Consider the following 13,562-nt stretch of genomic DNA (forward strand, 5'->3'; position numbering starts at 1 on the left):
AAACTATTTCCTTTTACAAAATTTAATTTGATCTTCTAAAACATTGCTTAATATGTGAAAAAATTATTTATAGATTTAATTTATAAAAACAAAATAGTTACCCAAATTTAAAATCTATCGTTAAAACAAAATTATATAAGAAAATTGTTTTAAATTAAAAAATCATTGAAAATGTTTATTAAAATAACAAAATTAGATCAATGATAGTTTATCTAAATCAAAATTGGGGAATTGTCAAAAATAGCAAATTTGACAAAGTATTTACAACATATAACAAAGTTTCAGATTCTATCAATAATAAACATTAATAGATACTGATATATTTCTATTTATGATATTGATAGAGCGCAATTTTTATCACTAATATAATCCAAATTTTGCCATAGTTCATAGATATTTTATTTATTTTGTGATTTTAAAAACTACTCAATTAAAATTTTACTATATTTATATATTTATAAATGAATTAACTTATTTTGCAATATTTGAAAATATATAAAAAAAAAAAAAAAAGAATTTTCCTCCATTATTTATTACACGGTGGAGTAAAAATTGGGCGAAACATTAGATTCCTTTTTTACCCGAAAAGGAAAACAGAGGAGTGAAGAAGAGAAAGTTGGAAATGGAGGGATTGGAAATATAAAAAATGGGAGCGCCCCAAAAAAGCCAAGAGATAGAGAGCGACTGATGCTGTACCTCACTGCCTTCAATAAATACTTTTCATTCTCCCTAATCTACTTTCCTCTTTCCTCTCATTTTTCTCTCTCCCCCCCCCCCCCCCCCCCTTCTTCTCTTTTTCGCTCTTTCTCGCCTCTCTTCTTTGGCTTGGATGTTTGTATTTACTGTGTTAGGTCAAGCATTTATTTGCAGCTTTCGGACTACTTCCGTATTCTCTCTCTCACTCCATCAATCGGGTAATCTATTTTCTTCCCTTTTCTTACTCACCCAGATAGATCCATTTCTTTTCTATTTGTTTTTGTGGGTTTTTTCTTTTTTCTGCTCTTTGCTGTGCTAGAACCTTTTTGTGGGGATGTATTAATTCTTCAGGGTTCAATTATGGAGTACCCTTTTCCTAATTTGAGCTTTTACTGTGTTTTTGTTGATGGGTTTTCTGTTTCTTGCTGTTTTAGGATCGCTTTGCTTTGTCTTGTTAAATTGGGTTTGGTTTAGGGTGGAAAATTGGAAATGGGGTTTTAGTAGTTGTTTGAAAGGTAGTAGTACTTTGGAAGGTTAGTTTGGACTCTGGGGGTTTTTCTTGAGCTTTTTATTCGAAATGTTGTGTCCCATTTTTCTGTAAACAAAGCTGGTTTGAATCTCTTCTGGGTGTTGGATATTTCATTCCCTTTTCTATGTAGGATCTGAAAGAATGCTAAGTTCGGGTCTTTTTTATTCAACGAGCGGTTTTAATCTGTAAGATGCTGAGAAGCATTTCATGCAGGAGGGTTTTCTGCATGCAGTTTAGTATCTATGCTCTTATGTAGCTGCAGAGGTTGTCATGTGCTGTGATTACCACAACCATCTTCTGATAAGTGTCAATTAATGAGTAGAACTTCCATTGATTAAAAACGAGTAGGTAAAATGAAATAAATTAATGGAAAAAGTCTCTCATCAATGAATCCACCAATGTAAAAATTGATGAGTATGGGAAGCCGAACTGATAGCTTTTATCTGCGTAGTTTTGTTAACAGTGAAGTAGAAAATATTCAACATTAAAGGGTTATCAACCATTTAGAGGTCACGAAGGAGTTTCTTTTGTTGAAATTTTCTGGTTTTGTTTGACAAATTCAGGTTGAACTATAATTCCAAGTGACTCTGCCTTTTCTTCTGTAACATGCGTTTCTCTTCTTAATTATTAAACACTATCCAACGTGTTCCATTTTCCATTTGTCCCTGCGGCCACTTTGAAGATTGTAGAAATGGATATTGGATTAAATCACAACTTTGGACTATGTGCAGTAGGTTCAAACTGCACTAGTTTGCTGAAACGGATGGGAGAAACTAGGCAATAAGAAATAATTCAATAGACAGTTTAGGAATTTAAACAAAATTTTGGAGCTTATGGAGAGATTTTATCACCGTCCATAAAAGTTGAGAGACCAACCAAAACATAACTGAACAAGACAAGGTTTGATGAGAGAGAACTCTAATAACTACCCTTGAGGTCATTAACGACACTATATGGAACGGAATAATGGTCTCTCTCTCTCTTTTTATCTTTTTGGTTTCTTTGGTTATTTGATATTGATTTTTATTGACGGCTTCTTATAGATAAGATTGAAGAGTTAGATTTTTATCATTCAATCAAAAAGATTAATCTTTCTCCAACGTGTAAAGACTGTCAATTGTAGATTATAGTATTGTTTTGAATCTTATTTTGGTTCCTGTACATTGAACGTAGGTACATATTGATCCTCACATTTACAAAATGTTAATTTTGATCCCTACATTTTTTTTAAATAACGATTGTTTTGCTTCCTATACTTTTAAAAAGTAACCATTTTGGTCTCTGTTCAAATTTGTTTAGTACAGTTTCTTTTTTGATGTAAAAAAACCTCTAATTCCCAAACGAAACTCTTTATACAAAGTTATGACTGCATTGGAAGAAATCTATCGGAGTGTAATGCTTGTGTTGACATTGTTATTGGAAAAATAGATAACAAATAAATGATGGTACCTAGACAGTTGCACTTTTTATAAATCTCGGAACCAAATTAAGTGTATGGAAGTACAAGGACCAAAATGAACCAAGCTAAAAGTACAAGGGCCAAAATGAACCAAGCTAAAAGTAAAAGGGCCATTTGTATTTAAACCTGAAACATTTTATGGCATTTCTAAGTCTTTTCATTTAATTGGGATCATCTCTTTGTCCTTCTTTGGCTTGTTCTTTCCTCTCTCTTTAAATTCTGTAAGTTGAAAGTCGTGAAGAAGATTTTTTTTTTCTTGGGCTGCATATTTCATAAATAGATGGATCGGATCTTAATCATTTTTCTAGCCTTTTCCTTTTGCTTCCGAAGTGTGGGATTGGCCTTGACATCACTCCTTGAATTTCTACAGTTCAAAATGGAGTATAAAGAACAGTGTTTTGATAGGTTTTTTGAATGACCTATTTAGCCAGCACGTTGTGCAAAATTTATCTCCTTTTAAATTATAGCTTATTTGCTTTTTTATTTCAATTGGAAAGATTTGTTTTTATTTTTTAATTTTTTGAGGCTAAAGTTCGTTTTCGTTTATTTCATCTTGAGATGTTTCTTATCTAAACATGTTAGAAGCAACCATTTTTTGGATTGATTTTTTTGTATGTCCTTGTGTTCTTTCATTTTTTTTTCTCAATGAAAGTTGTTTCAATAAAAAAATGGTGTGGTTTCTTGGTTGGCTGAATCTTGGGGGGTGGTTGAAAGTCAAAGCTAGAGTGCTTTGGATGAATCTTGCTAGGGACATTCCTTGGCTTCTTTGGAAAGAGAGTTTTTTTAGATCAATCAAGCCCTCTTCTTTTGTGACCTTGTACAGTTTGTGGCCTTTACTTGGACTGCCTAACGTAGGCGATTTTGTAACTAGGTCTCTTTGTAGTAGTTTCTTTTGTAGAGTGGAGCCTTACCCCTTCGCCCCATAGGTTGTTTTGGCTGGGCTCTTGCCTCCTGAATTACATTCTCTTGCTTTTATTTATTTATTTATTTTTTTAATTTTTTTATAGGAAACAGAGATATATTCAAATAAATAAGTGGAAAACAACCTAATGACGTAGGGTTGAGAAAACCCCACCCAAAAGGACTGATTTAGAAGAGCTTTCTAGTTATTAAAAATCATGGAAAAGCCATAATCACAAAAGGATTTATTGAATTTGTACACCACCGAGAGGCCGTGTGTTGCATGACCCTCCAAAGAGAATTAAAAGAGGCACACTTCAAAAATTCTGATATTTCTTTCGTTCCATAGGCAATAAAGGAAGGAGTGGGAAGTGTTTTTTCTTTTTTTTTTTTTTAATTAGAAAAAAGATTGTTAAAATATGATGAAAAAGCTTGTGTCAAAGCTACTGGTGTAATTTGTGTACAAATTAGTCGATGGACATGCAAGAACCAAGACCAACAAAGATGTTTGCAAACTTACTAACGGGATTAAAGTAGTTTACGCGAACTTGGCTGTGGGTTGGTTCTGTTGTTGAATGATAATGACAATTTATTCCTTTGTCTTAGATTAGTTAGTCAAGGAGTTTCCAGTACAATTAAGTTTCACGAGAAGTTACTTTATCATAATGAGATAAGGGAATGACAATATTTTGGCGAACTTCTTATTGCTACTTTTAAATAACTTGGATATTATCCTTGTTGTGGAATGGCTGTACATGTTGAATCAGGGATTAATAAAGGTTGATTGGAGATAACTTACCATGGACTTCAAGTCAAATTTGAGGAAAGTAGACTTTATGGATAGATTTGAATGTGAATGGTGTATTGTTTCTAAAGAGATACAACAAGTACATGTTTGAGACTTTTTTATGTTATGCCTAACCTTGGGTTTCTCCCTCTTGCCGTCATATTAATACTTGGGTTGTCTCCAATCAATGTAGGCCATATTGCTACCCATGTTTTATTACTAAAAGTACCATCCTCAACTATCACCAATCTTTCTAACACTTCCCATTATCTCCTCCAAATCTTCATGGAGAACGTAACATGACAATAAAAGTTTGATGACTGTTAGTGATATATAATTAAATTTACCTTTACTCATTAGCTTAAACTTTTGGATCAATTGGTTATTTAAAATGGTATCAAAGCAGGTGGTCCTGTGTTCAAGCCCTTGCATTGTTTCCTCCCCATTTAATATTGATTTCCACTTGGTGGGTCTTTCTTCGTATTTCAAGCCCACAAGCAAGGGGGAGTATTGGATATTATAGATTTAAGATGGACACAAATAAAAGGTCATAGGGAAGTAGTCCTGGTCTGTTTAATGGTTGAAGAAAAGCTTGCCATTTGCAATGCTAATTTTTTCACTACGACATGAAGAAGAATAGGAATGGCTACACAAGTGAAAACTTCAAAGTTTATAAATGTGATCCATAGTTAAGTTAGCACATGTCTCATGATTAGTACTTGTTTTTTGCCAAGGATATGCAAGAATTGTTAGAAGGTAAATTGGTAGGAGACAATTTCGAGAGTCGATAAGTTTACTTCATGCTAGAGAAATTTGAGTCACCATAATTGTCGAGCATTTATGTTGAAGAAATGAACTATCTTGGATGAAAAGGTGACACTAGAACCCAACCAAACTGAATTAGCAATGAACCAAGTCTATTCGAACTAGAACTTGGAACCAAGCATATATTGTCTTGAACTGAATCGTGAACTTAATGGATCTAAACATGCTTCTTCACCTTTCACCTGAATATAGATCACAATTGTATGGCAAAAACACTTAAATTGATGAAGTAGGAATCGAGTATTATGATCAAATCCTTAATCTATTTGAACTAGGATTGATTTTTTCTTTAAGAGGAAACAAGTCTTTATTATTAAACATTAAAGAATAGAGACAAAAGCTCATAGTACAAGAGGGTTATACAATGAGCAAGGAACTTAGGATTAGTTTCTTTTATTAATTATGATTTGGATTAGTTTGCTTTTTGATTATAAATATAGTACTTTTCTTGTATTCACAACTTTTAAACATTAATAAAATTCTCATATTTAGTATACATCAAATTGGCATCAGAGCAGCTGTCTGGGCTAATGTTGACTGCCATCAGTGGAAAACCGAGAACTCTTCGTGATGTCGATCACAAGAGGGAGCTTTGTGAGTTGTGCTTGTTGCCGAACAACACATCTAACAGGGAAAACCCTTAAAATAAAAAAAAAAACCCAAAGATTTATCAAGATTCTGCAAGAATAGAATTTATAGAGGAACTAATACAAATTGGGGGAAAAATTATTATTTTCGTTATAGAGAACAACCAATAAAGATTGAGAAATATGCAAGAAAATTCAAGAATCGGTCCTACAGCAATTATGATGAAGAAGCTTATTCATGAACACCCCATTTGTAGATAAATCGTGAAGTTTTTGAAGAAATGTTGAAGGAAGTCGAGAAAATCCAACGTTTGTTGGGACTGATAGCTCAGAACGTGGAGCAATTTTCAGAACATTTGCAAAAACTAAAAAAAAGATATAATTCAAGAAATTCTCTATGAGGAAGAAAACAATGAACAAAAATCGGGGAGCCCACACAAAATTTCAAACAGAGAAGAAAATATGATCCAAATTCTTGGTGTTGAAGGGAAAATTATCGGCAAGAACAAGCAGATCAAGATTCAAGTTGAAGAGTGATAGTCGATTAAAGAAGAAATAACCTGTGGGAACGAAATTGACTAAGATACTTTCATATTGGAGATTGTGAGACTAAAATCAGAACATAAATCAATGTCAAAAATGGAGGGAAGTGACTCAACCCACGAATTTCTCCACACCATAAAAAATTGAAGTCGTTGAAGAGGAGAATACTTGCAGGCAAACTTATTTGAATAAACTTGAAAACCTAATTCAAGTTGATTGCAAAACAACGTGGGAGATGCCATGTTTGGAATTGAAAAAATGCAGGTATTCTAGCAAAATTGCCAGAAAGTTTGAGATGGTTGAACTAACAGACCCGACGAAGAAAGGACAAGATGATGAAGCAATGCGAGACTTGGTTATGATGGCCATGGATCTCTTGAACAGCATAATTATTGGGTTAATTCTTGGTGATTTTGCTGAAAATTGAATTGTTTCAAAAGAAAAATCTTGGCTCGACTTATGCAATTTGGAGTATTTCCGTTCAAATGGCTTACCATTTTTTTGTTACCTTCATTTTCGTTTTAAAACTCGAGGATGAGGTTTTTTATTGGGGAGGGATAGAATGATGTAGTAGGAATAAGGTATTATGGTCAAATCCTTAATTAGATAATAAATAGAGCACTTGTCTTCTTTTGTGGAAATGTGCTACCTGGTTTCTTTTGTGGCGCATTTGGAAAGAGAGGAATGGTAGAATTTTTTAGGACAACTATAATTATTTTTATTCTTTTTGGAATTTGTTGCAGCACACAACTTCTTGGTGGAGTAAAAATTACACCAAACACTTTTGTAATGCCTTTCTACGATTGTCAACAATTGGAAGACCATAATTCTTTAGTTTCTATTGGGAGGGTCATCTTATCCCTTGCTCTTAGGTTGTTCTCTTTTGTTTTCTGAATATACATGTTTCTTATAAAAGAAAAGATTAGTTTGCTTTTCAATAATAAGTAGAGTATTTGTCTTCTTGTATTCACAATTTTTAAACATTAATAAAATTTTCATATTTGGTATACACCAGAATTTATATCCCTTGGTTTGGCTTTGAAGACATGGTTGGTTGAGTAAGTTAGTTTCCCACTAATCACAATCTCCATGACTTCTCCTTTCTATTTGAAACAAAAAATCAAATCAATGGAAAATGATTCTTTTAATTTTCCGAGGATTTAATATTTCTAGAAGGAGAAAATGGAAAATGGAAGTGTACTTATTCATTTTCAGGGAGACTAGATTTTCCAACTCTGAAACCATAGTAAATTGGAGAGAATCTTAATATTATCTGATATTCAAATATGTAGAACCTACGTCTTGTTATGCAGGAGAGAGTTGTGTGGTACTTTTCTATTAGGGTTTAGTAATTTGAACTGATTATCTCAATGGATATTCAGATTTGTTACCTTAAAGTTGTTTTGGTTAAGTGTGGTTCATTATTGATTGATTAAGAGTGAGCGTTACTTTTATATGTATATATTGTTTCATGCTAGGTGTAGTGTCCTTATTTCTTTGTCTAATCAGATTAATAAATCCAAATTGACGGTTTAACATCTTTCTCTCTTCGTATCACCTTCAGCTCCTTTGACATGGATGTCACACATTCAGTTGAAACACTGATTGACTCTACAACCTCTAAGATACAACAGCTTCAGAAAGCATTTGCTGAGCTTGAAAGTCACAAAGCATTAACACTTAACTTGAAATGGAAAGAACTTGAAGAACATTTCCATGGGCTAGAGAAATCTTTGAAGAGGCGTTTTGATGAGTTAGAAGACCAAGAAAAGGAATATGAAACCAAAACAACAGAGGCACGCCAAATGTTAGAGAAGCGGGAAGCTGCTATTTTGGCTAAAGAGCACGTCTCACTTGAGAGTCTTCAAAAGAAAAGAGATGCTGCAGCGTTTGCAGTTGCTAGTGCACGTGAGAAGCATAAGAAGGTTGCATCAGAAATGCCTTCTCCCTCTGATGACTATCTAAGTGCAGAACCAAATGTGGTAGATAAACCACCTGATTCTTTGACTAGTGAAAATAACTCAGAAGATTTGAAAGATACTCCTGAAGAAGATAGGCACTTTGGGGTCAAGTCTTATCCACAATTAGTACAATTATGTGAAGAGATGGACTCTGCAGGACTGCACAAATTTATATCAGATAATCGGAAGAACCTTGCTGCCATAAGGGAGGAGATTCCATTTGCGCTAAAAGCTGCAGCAAACCCAGCCTGTATGGTTTTGGACTCCTTGGAAGACTTCTACAGTGGAGAAGTTGCAAACTTGGATGGAAAGAAGAACTCAGATCTATTGGGTTCACGTCGAACATGCATCATGTTGATGGAATGCTTAAGCATTTTGCTGAAAACTATGGACGTTAAATCTGTTTCTGAAGTGATGTCAGCTGAAGTCAAGGTGCAAGCAAAGAAAATTTCTGGAGAATGGAAACCAAAGTTGGATGCTCTTGATCTGGATGCTAGTAATGGCAACTCACTGGAGGCTCATGCCTTTTTGCAGCTTCTGGATACTTTTGGAATTGCATCTGATTTCAATGATGTAGAGTTATCCAGGCTTGTGCCAATGGTCTCCCGTCGCCGTCAAGCAGCTGATTTATGTCGATCTCTAGGCTTATCAGACAAAATGCCAGGTCAGTGTTTCATTCTTAATGGGCCATTCTTGACTTACCAATTTTGGCTTTCAGATTGCTTTTGTTAACGATGAGATTTGAGTTCTGGTCAATTTCAAGTCGTTTTCATAGGGCTTAAACCGTTTTGGCAATTGTTTCCTTTTTAGTCCCAAGTTTTCTAATATTTTTTTTAGTCTCTCAAATCTGCATAAAAACTATCTTTTTCTGTTAGATTTTTTGTAATAAAATTGTTTAATTTATACCTAACTTAGGCACCTGCTTCATTAATTTTTCTCATGAGTTTCTGCATAGAAAAGTATATATATGGATCCACGGATAGGGTTGGTCGTGTGTTAGATCTCATTTATTTAGATCTATATTGAATAATTAATAGCAAGTGTCAATCTTAGAAAAAAAAAATAATGAGGATTAAAATAAGAGTTATGCGACCAAAATGGAAGAAACATTAGGTTTGATGACTAAACAGAGTATTTGAAGGTTTTTGAAGTAAAAATAGAACAATTTTTAAGCAGGTTGTACTTTATTTACCCATGGTCTTAAATTTTGTTTTTTTGGATCACACACACACATATATATATATATATATATATATATATATATATATATATATATATATATATATATATATATATATATATATATATATATTTGTAAGAAACAATTTCAATAATGAAATGAAATTACAAGATAAGAGTGGGAAAGAAGCCTCTAAACAAGAGAGCTACATATTACATTTCCAATTTGCAATCAAAGAAGCAAAAACTATATGACCTAAAGGCTGGTGAAAGCTTGCACCAAGCAATAGCCTTACGGACAACATGATCAAAAAAATGTTTTTGGGGATCAAATATTTTGAATCCATGGATGGAGATGTGACATAGATATTTCATTGATATGGCAAACTTAAAGAAATAAGATCTCACTGATATAAAACTACGAAATACCTTTTTGATAAGCAACAAGCAACAAAGGGATAGAGTTACAAAAAGGTGGATGTGATTTTCTCGATTGGATCCAACAAGATGGTAGATTCTTGACAACCAAATGTAATAGGGTCAACCGGTAGTCTCGTGAGGATAGTCAAGGTGCGTCAAGTAAGGGCAAATGAAAAATTTTGAAGTGGGTATTTGTAGAAATTAATATTGTTAATCGAGTTCATCATGTTCATTCTTTCTTTATTCAATTTTAATACTATTATTCAGCAGATTTGATTAAAGCGTGGGTGTAGACGACGCATTCAACCAAATTTTCCCTCTATCCTGAATAACTTTGAAGTTATAAGACCATATGCATTGTAAAACACAGTAATATAGGGCGTGAGAGACTGAAAAATATGTGCCAACATGTTGAAAAACGTCATCATGGTTGCAATACTATTATAATTATTCTTGTCCAGATATTGAGTCTTTCTGATATAGTATTCTTGACATAGGAATGTTGGATGAAGTTGGATAAGTATATTCAGTTTAGGGCGTTGGATGTGATTCACCTCAACTTTGTTCTTTTCGTTTTTTTGTTAATGATTTCTTTGCTTGTCTTTCTGCAGGTGTCATCGAAGTATTGGTTAACAGTGGAAGGCAAATTGATGCAGTGAATTTGGCTTTTGCATTTGAACTTACACAGGAGTTCTCTCCAGTGCCATTGCTGAAGTCCTATCTAAAGGAGGCAAAGAAAGTGTCTTCACCTGTCAGATCTGGAAATACATCCCAAACTGCACAGGTTTTCCTTATTAACCAAGTTTTGATTAATTATTTCATTTGAGTTGAAGAATAATGTTGGAGTCTCAAATTGGTTACTAAAGCTGGAACTGGAGCATGATAAAATAATTGTAATTATCCTATTCTTCGTTAGGATTTAATACCACCACTATAGCCAGTGGTTTGGTTTCAAACTGTGTACTTGGTTAGAGAATTATCCCATCGGCCATCACTGACACAAAGTTAAGAAACATAGGGGCAGAAGTTCACAATCCTTCTACTTCTGGTTAATCTTTTTGGTCAGAATAGTCGTCTTCAAATTTTAATTTACAAAATGTTTGGGAAAAAACCTCCCACTCCGATGCTGAAAACTAGCAGAGAAATTAAAAGAAAACAATTATATTAGAAACACAAAAATTTATGTGAAAACTTCAAACTTGGAGAAAACCACGACCCATGAAAGTGAAATCCATCATGTGAAAGATTGTTACAATTACACAAAAGTATTCTCTTCTTGATCCCAATTACAAGAGCACTCTCTCAAATCCTTTTCCTCCCCTCAAACTAGAGACATAAAAAGAATTTAAATGGAGTTGGAACACCAAGCTTAAATTGTTTCTAACCAACTAGAACAAACTTGAAACCAAAGCCATTAACTTTCTCAGTGTTTGGAACCCATCACTTGAACATTTTCGATGTGGTACAACCACACTCCTAATATTTTGCCATAACCCAACACAAAAAAAGCGTGGATGAAAAAGAATACAAATGCTAAATCATACAAACTTGCATGGTGTGGGAAAAAAATGAAAATAGTCTACCAAACAAAGCCTGCAAAACTCTCTTACCACCCACAAAAACAACCAAACCTAAGGCACTAAGATTGAAAGCCTCCGACCACCAACTTCAGAACAAAGACCAACGTAAAAACTACCTAGAAAATCCCCAGTCTGCAAAGTTCCAATATTTCATTTTTTTTTTTAATGTTGATGAGTTTTCGAGCTAGCTTACGATCACTTCGACTAATCAAAGGACAATCTGCTTGATCCCACAACATTTGGGTTTTAAGAAAACTCGTAGAAAATTAATTCCCACCATGTAATATCCATGATCTCTTAGCCATATTTTGAGACTTTGTCTCGTTTTTTACTACAAGGCCACCAACAGTAATCCCTCAAGGTCGCTTTTACACCTGTGGAGTTACAGTTGACTTGAATTTCTCCTAGGTTGGATTTTCTTTTAATCGGGAATCAAAAGAATACGGGTGTTAGATCCTATACTCCGAGTTGGGACTTTGTGTACTATTTTTTTGCCTCCCTCCCTGTGAACTTCCATTACCGTTTATTTCTCTGTTGTATGATGTTTCTTCTTTTCCATCATTGTTTTTGTACAAATTTCAGAATGATGTTAGTGACAGAGAGCTGACCGCCCTTAAGGCCGTAATCAAGTGCATTGAAGAGCACAAGCTTGAAGAACAATATCCTGTTGACCCTCTTCAGAAACGGGTCATCCAACTTGAGAAAGCTAAGGCTGACAAGAAAAGGGTGACCGAGGCTACAAAACCTCAACCAAAGCGACCCCGTGCAAACGGTGTTGGTTATGCCCCACTCATGAATAACAACAATGTTGCTGACAAGAACTTTTATGGTAGAGTGACAGATAGATACCCACAGTACATGTACGATCGACAGTACATGTACCCGACCCCTAACGACAACCATTGCCCATCCCTCTTGGGTTCGGCCATGTACAACATGTCTCCTGCAGCTCATGGAAACTACTTTGGAAATGCTTACCAGTATCAAGCTGCTGCGTATCTTCACTGAATCAGATCAATGATGGTAAGAGGTGACTATGATCCTTTGTTAACTGTTTAGAATATTAACCCTCAATGGCTATTGGCAGTGTATGAATGAAGTTTAGTAGTAAAACTCTGAAACTTACCCAAAAACCCAAAAAAAAAAAAAAAAAAAAGGACCGACCAAACTGCCTTGTTAATTTCTTGTTGTACTGGATGATATTTCAACTCTCTAATATATATATGCACAAAACTTTGATGTGTAATATGTTTGTCTGCTTAACTTTCTTTATCTTTTTATTCCGTATATTTTTTTTTGTTCTCTGTTGGTTTAACGTGTAACTTTAGCTCATAAACGTGTTTGATCGAGTGAATATTCGTTCTTTTGAGTTGCTTAGGACATGTTAAGGAGGGCAATTGTTGAGTTTTTAGAGTTTTTTTCTTTTTTTCTTTTTTCTTTTTTTGGGTTCCTCACCATTTGTTGAGATTATATTTGGTTATTGTGTTTTCAAAATCAAACATTTTAACTTTCACTGTTTGGAATCATATTACTCTTGGATCATTATGACAACTTTTTCTTTGAATTAGCTAATGGCAAGTTGAATGGATCTATTTTTGTTCCAAAAACTAATTCCTTTTAAGTTGTTACAAAATGTTTATAAAATAGAGTAACTATATTTATTATATCATTAATAGATACCGATAGACTTCTATCGTCTAATGGACTTCTATTAGCGTCTAATAGTAGTCTATCAGTATCTATCATTTAAAGAATTTAAATTTTTATAAAAATGTTTAACTGTTTTGTTATTTATAATAATGTTTATTGATTTACAGATTAAACTTTAAAATAATATTCAAGTTAAAAGGTGACTTTTGATCGAGTCTCTAATGTATTACTAAGATTAAGGAAAATGAGTAATTTGTTACAAATTTGATTTTATAGAAACTCTATAAAATCTAAATTATTATAGGTTAAAGTATAAGACTAAACTTTTTAGACTAAATCAATGTTTAACCTAAATTTATTAAACACTAAATTATTTTGAATGATAATTTTGAAAAGTATTAAAGATATAATAAAATATCAATATCTATTGGCAAGGATCGAACATC

The 13,562-nt window shown here is 33.6% G+C and overlaps 1 protein-coding gene across 1 annotated transcript; it reads left to right on the plus strand.

The window, feature by feature from the left end:
* The first annotated feature begins 649 nt into the window (after positions 1-649).
* Positions 650-12,712, plus strand: LOC103497631 (FRIGIDA-like protein 3). Its single transcript, XM_008459878.3, has 4 exons — positions 650-914; positions 7,891-8,951; positions 10,498-10,670; positions 12,049-12,712. Exons 1-4 carry the CDS (start codon positions 688-690, stop codon positions 12,472-12,474), a joined length of 1,887 nt encoding a protein of 628 aa, XP_008458100.2. The 5' UTR covers positions 650-687; the 3' UTR covers positions 12,475-12,712.
* Positions 12,713-13,562: the final 850 nt, after the last annotated feature.

Source organism: Cucumis melo, chromosome 1 (genome assembly GCF_025177605.1).
Source record: "Cucumis melo cultivar AY chromosome 1, USDA_Cmelo_AY_1.0, whole genome shotgun sequence".
Taxonomy (NCBI): Eukaryota; Viridiplantae; Streptophyta; class Magnoliopsida; order Cucurbitales; family Cucurbitaceae; genus Cucumis; species Cucumis melo.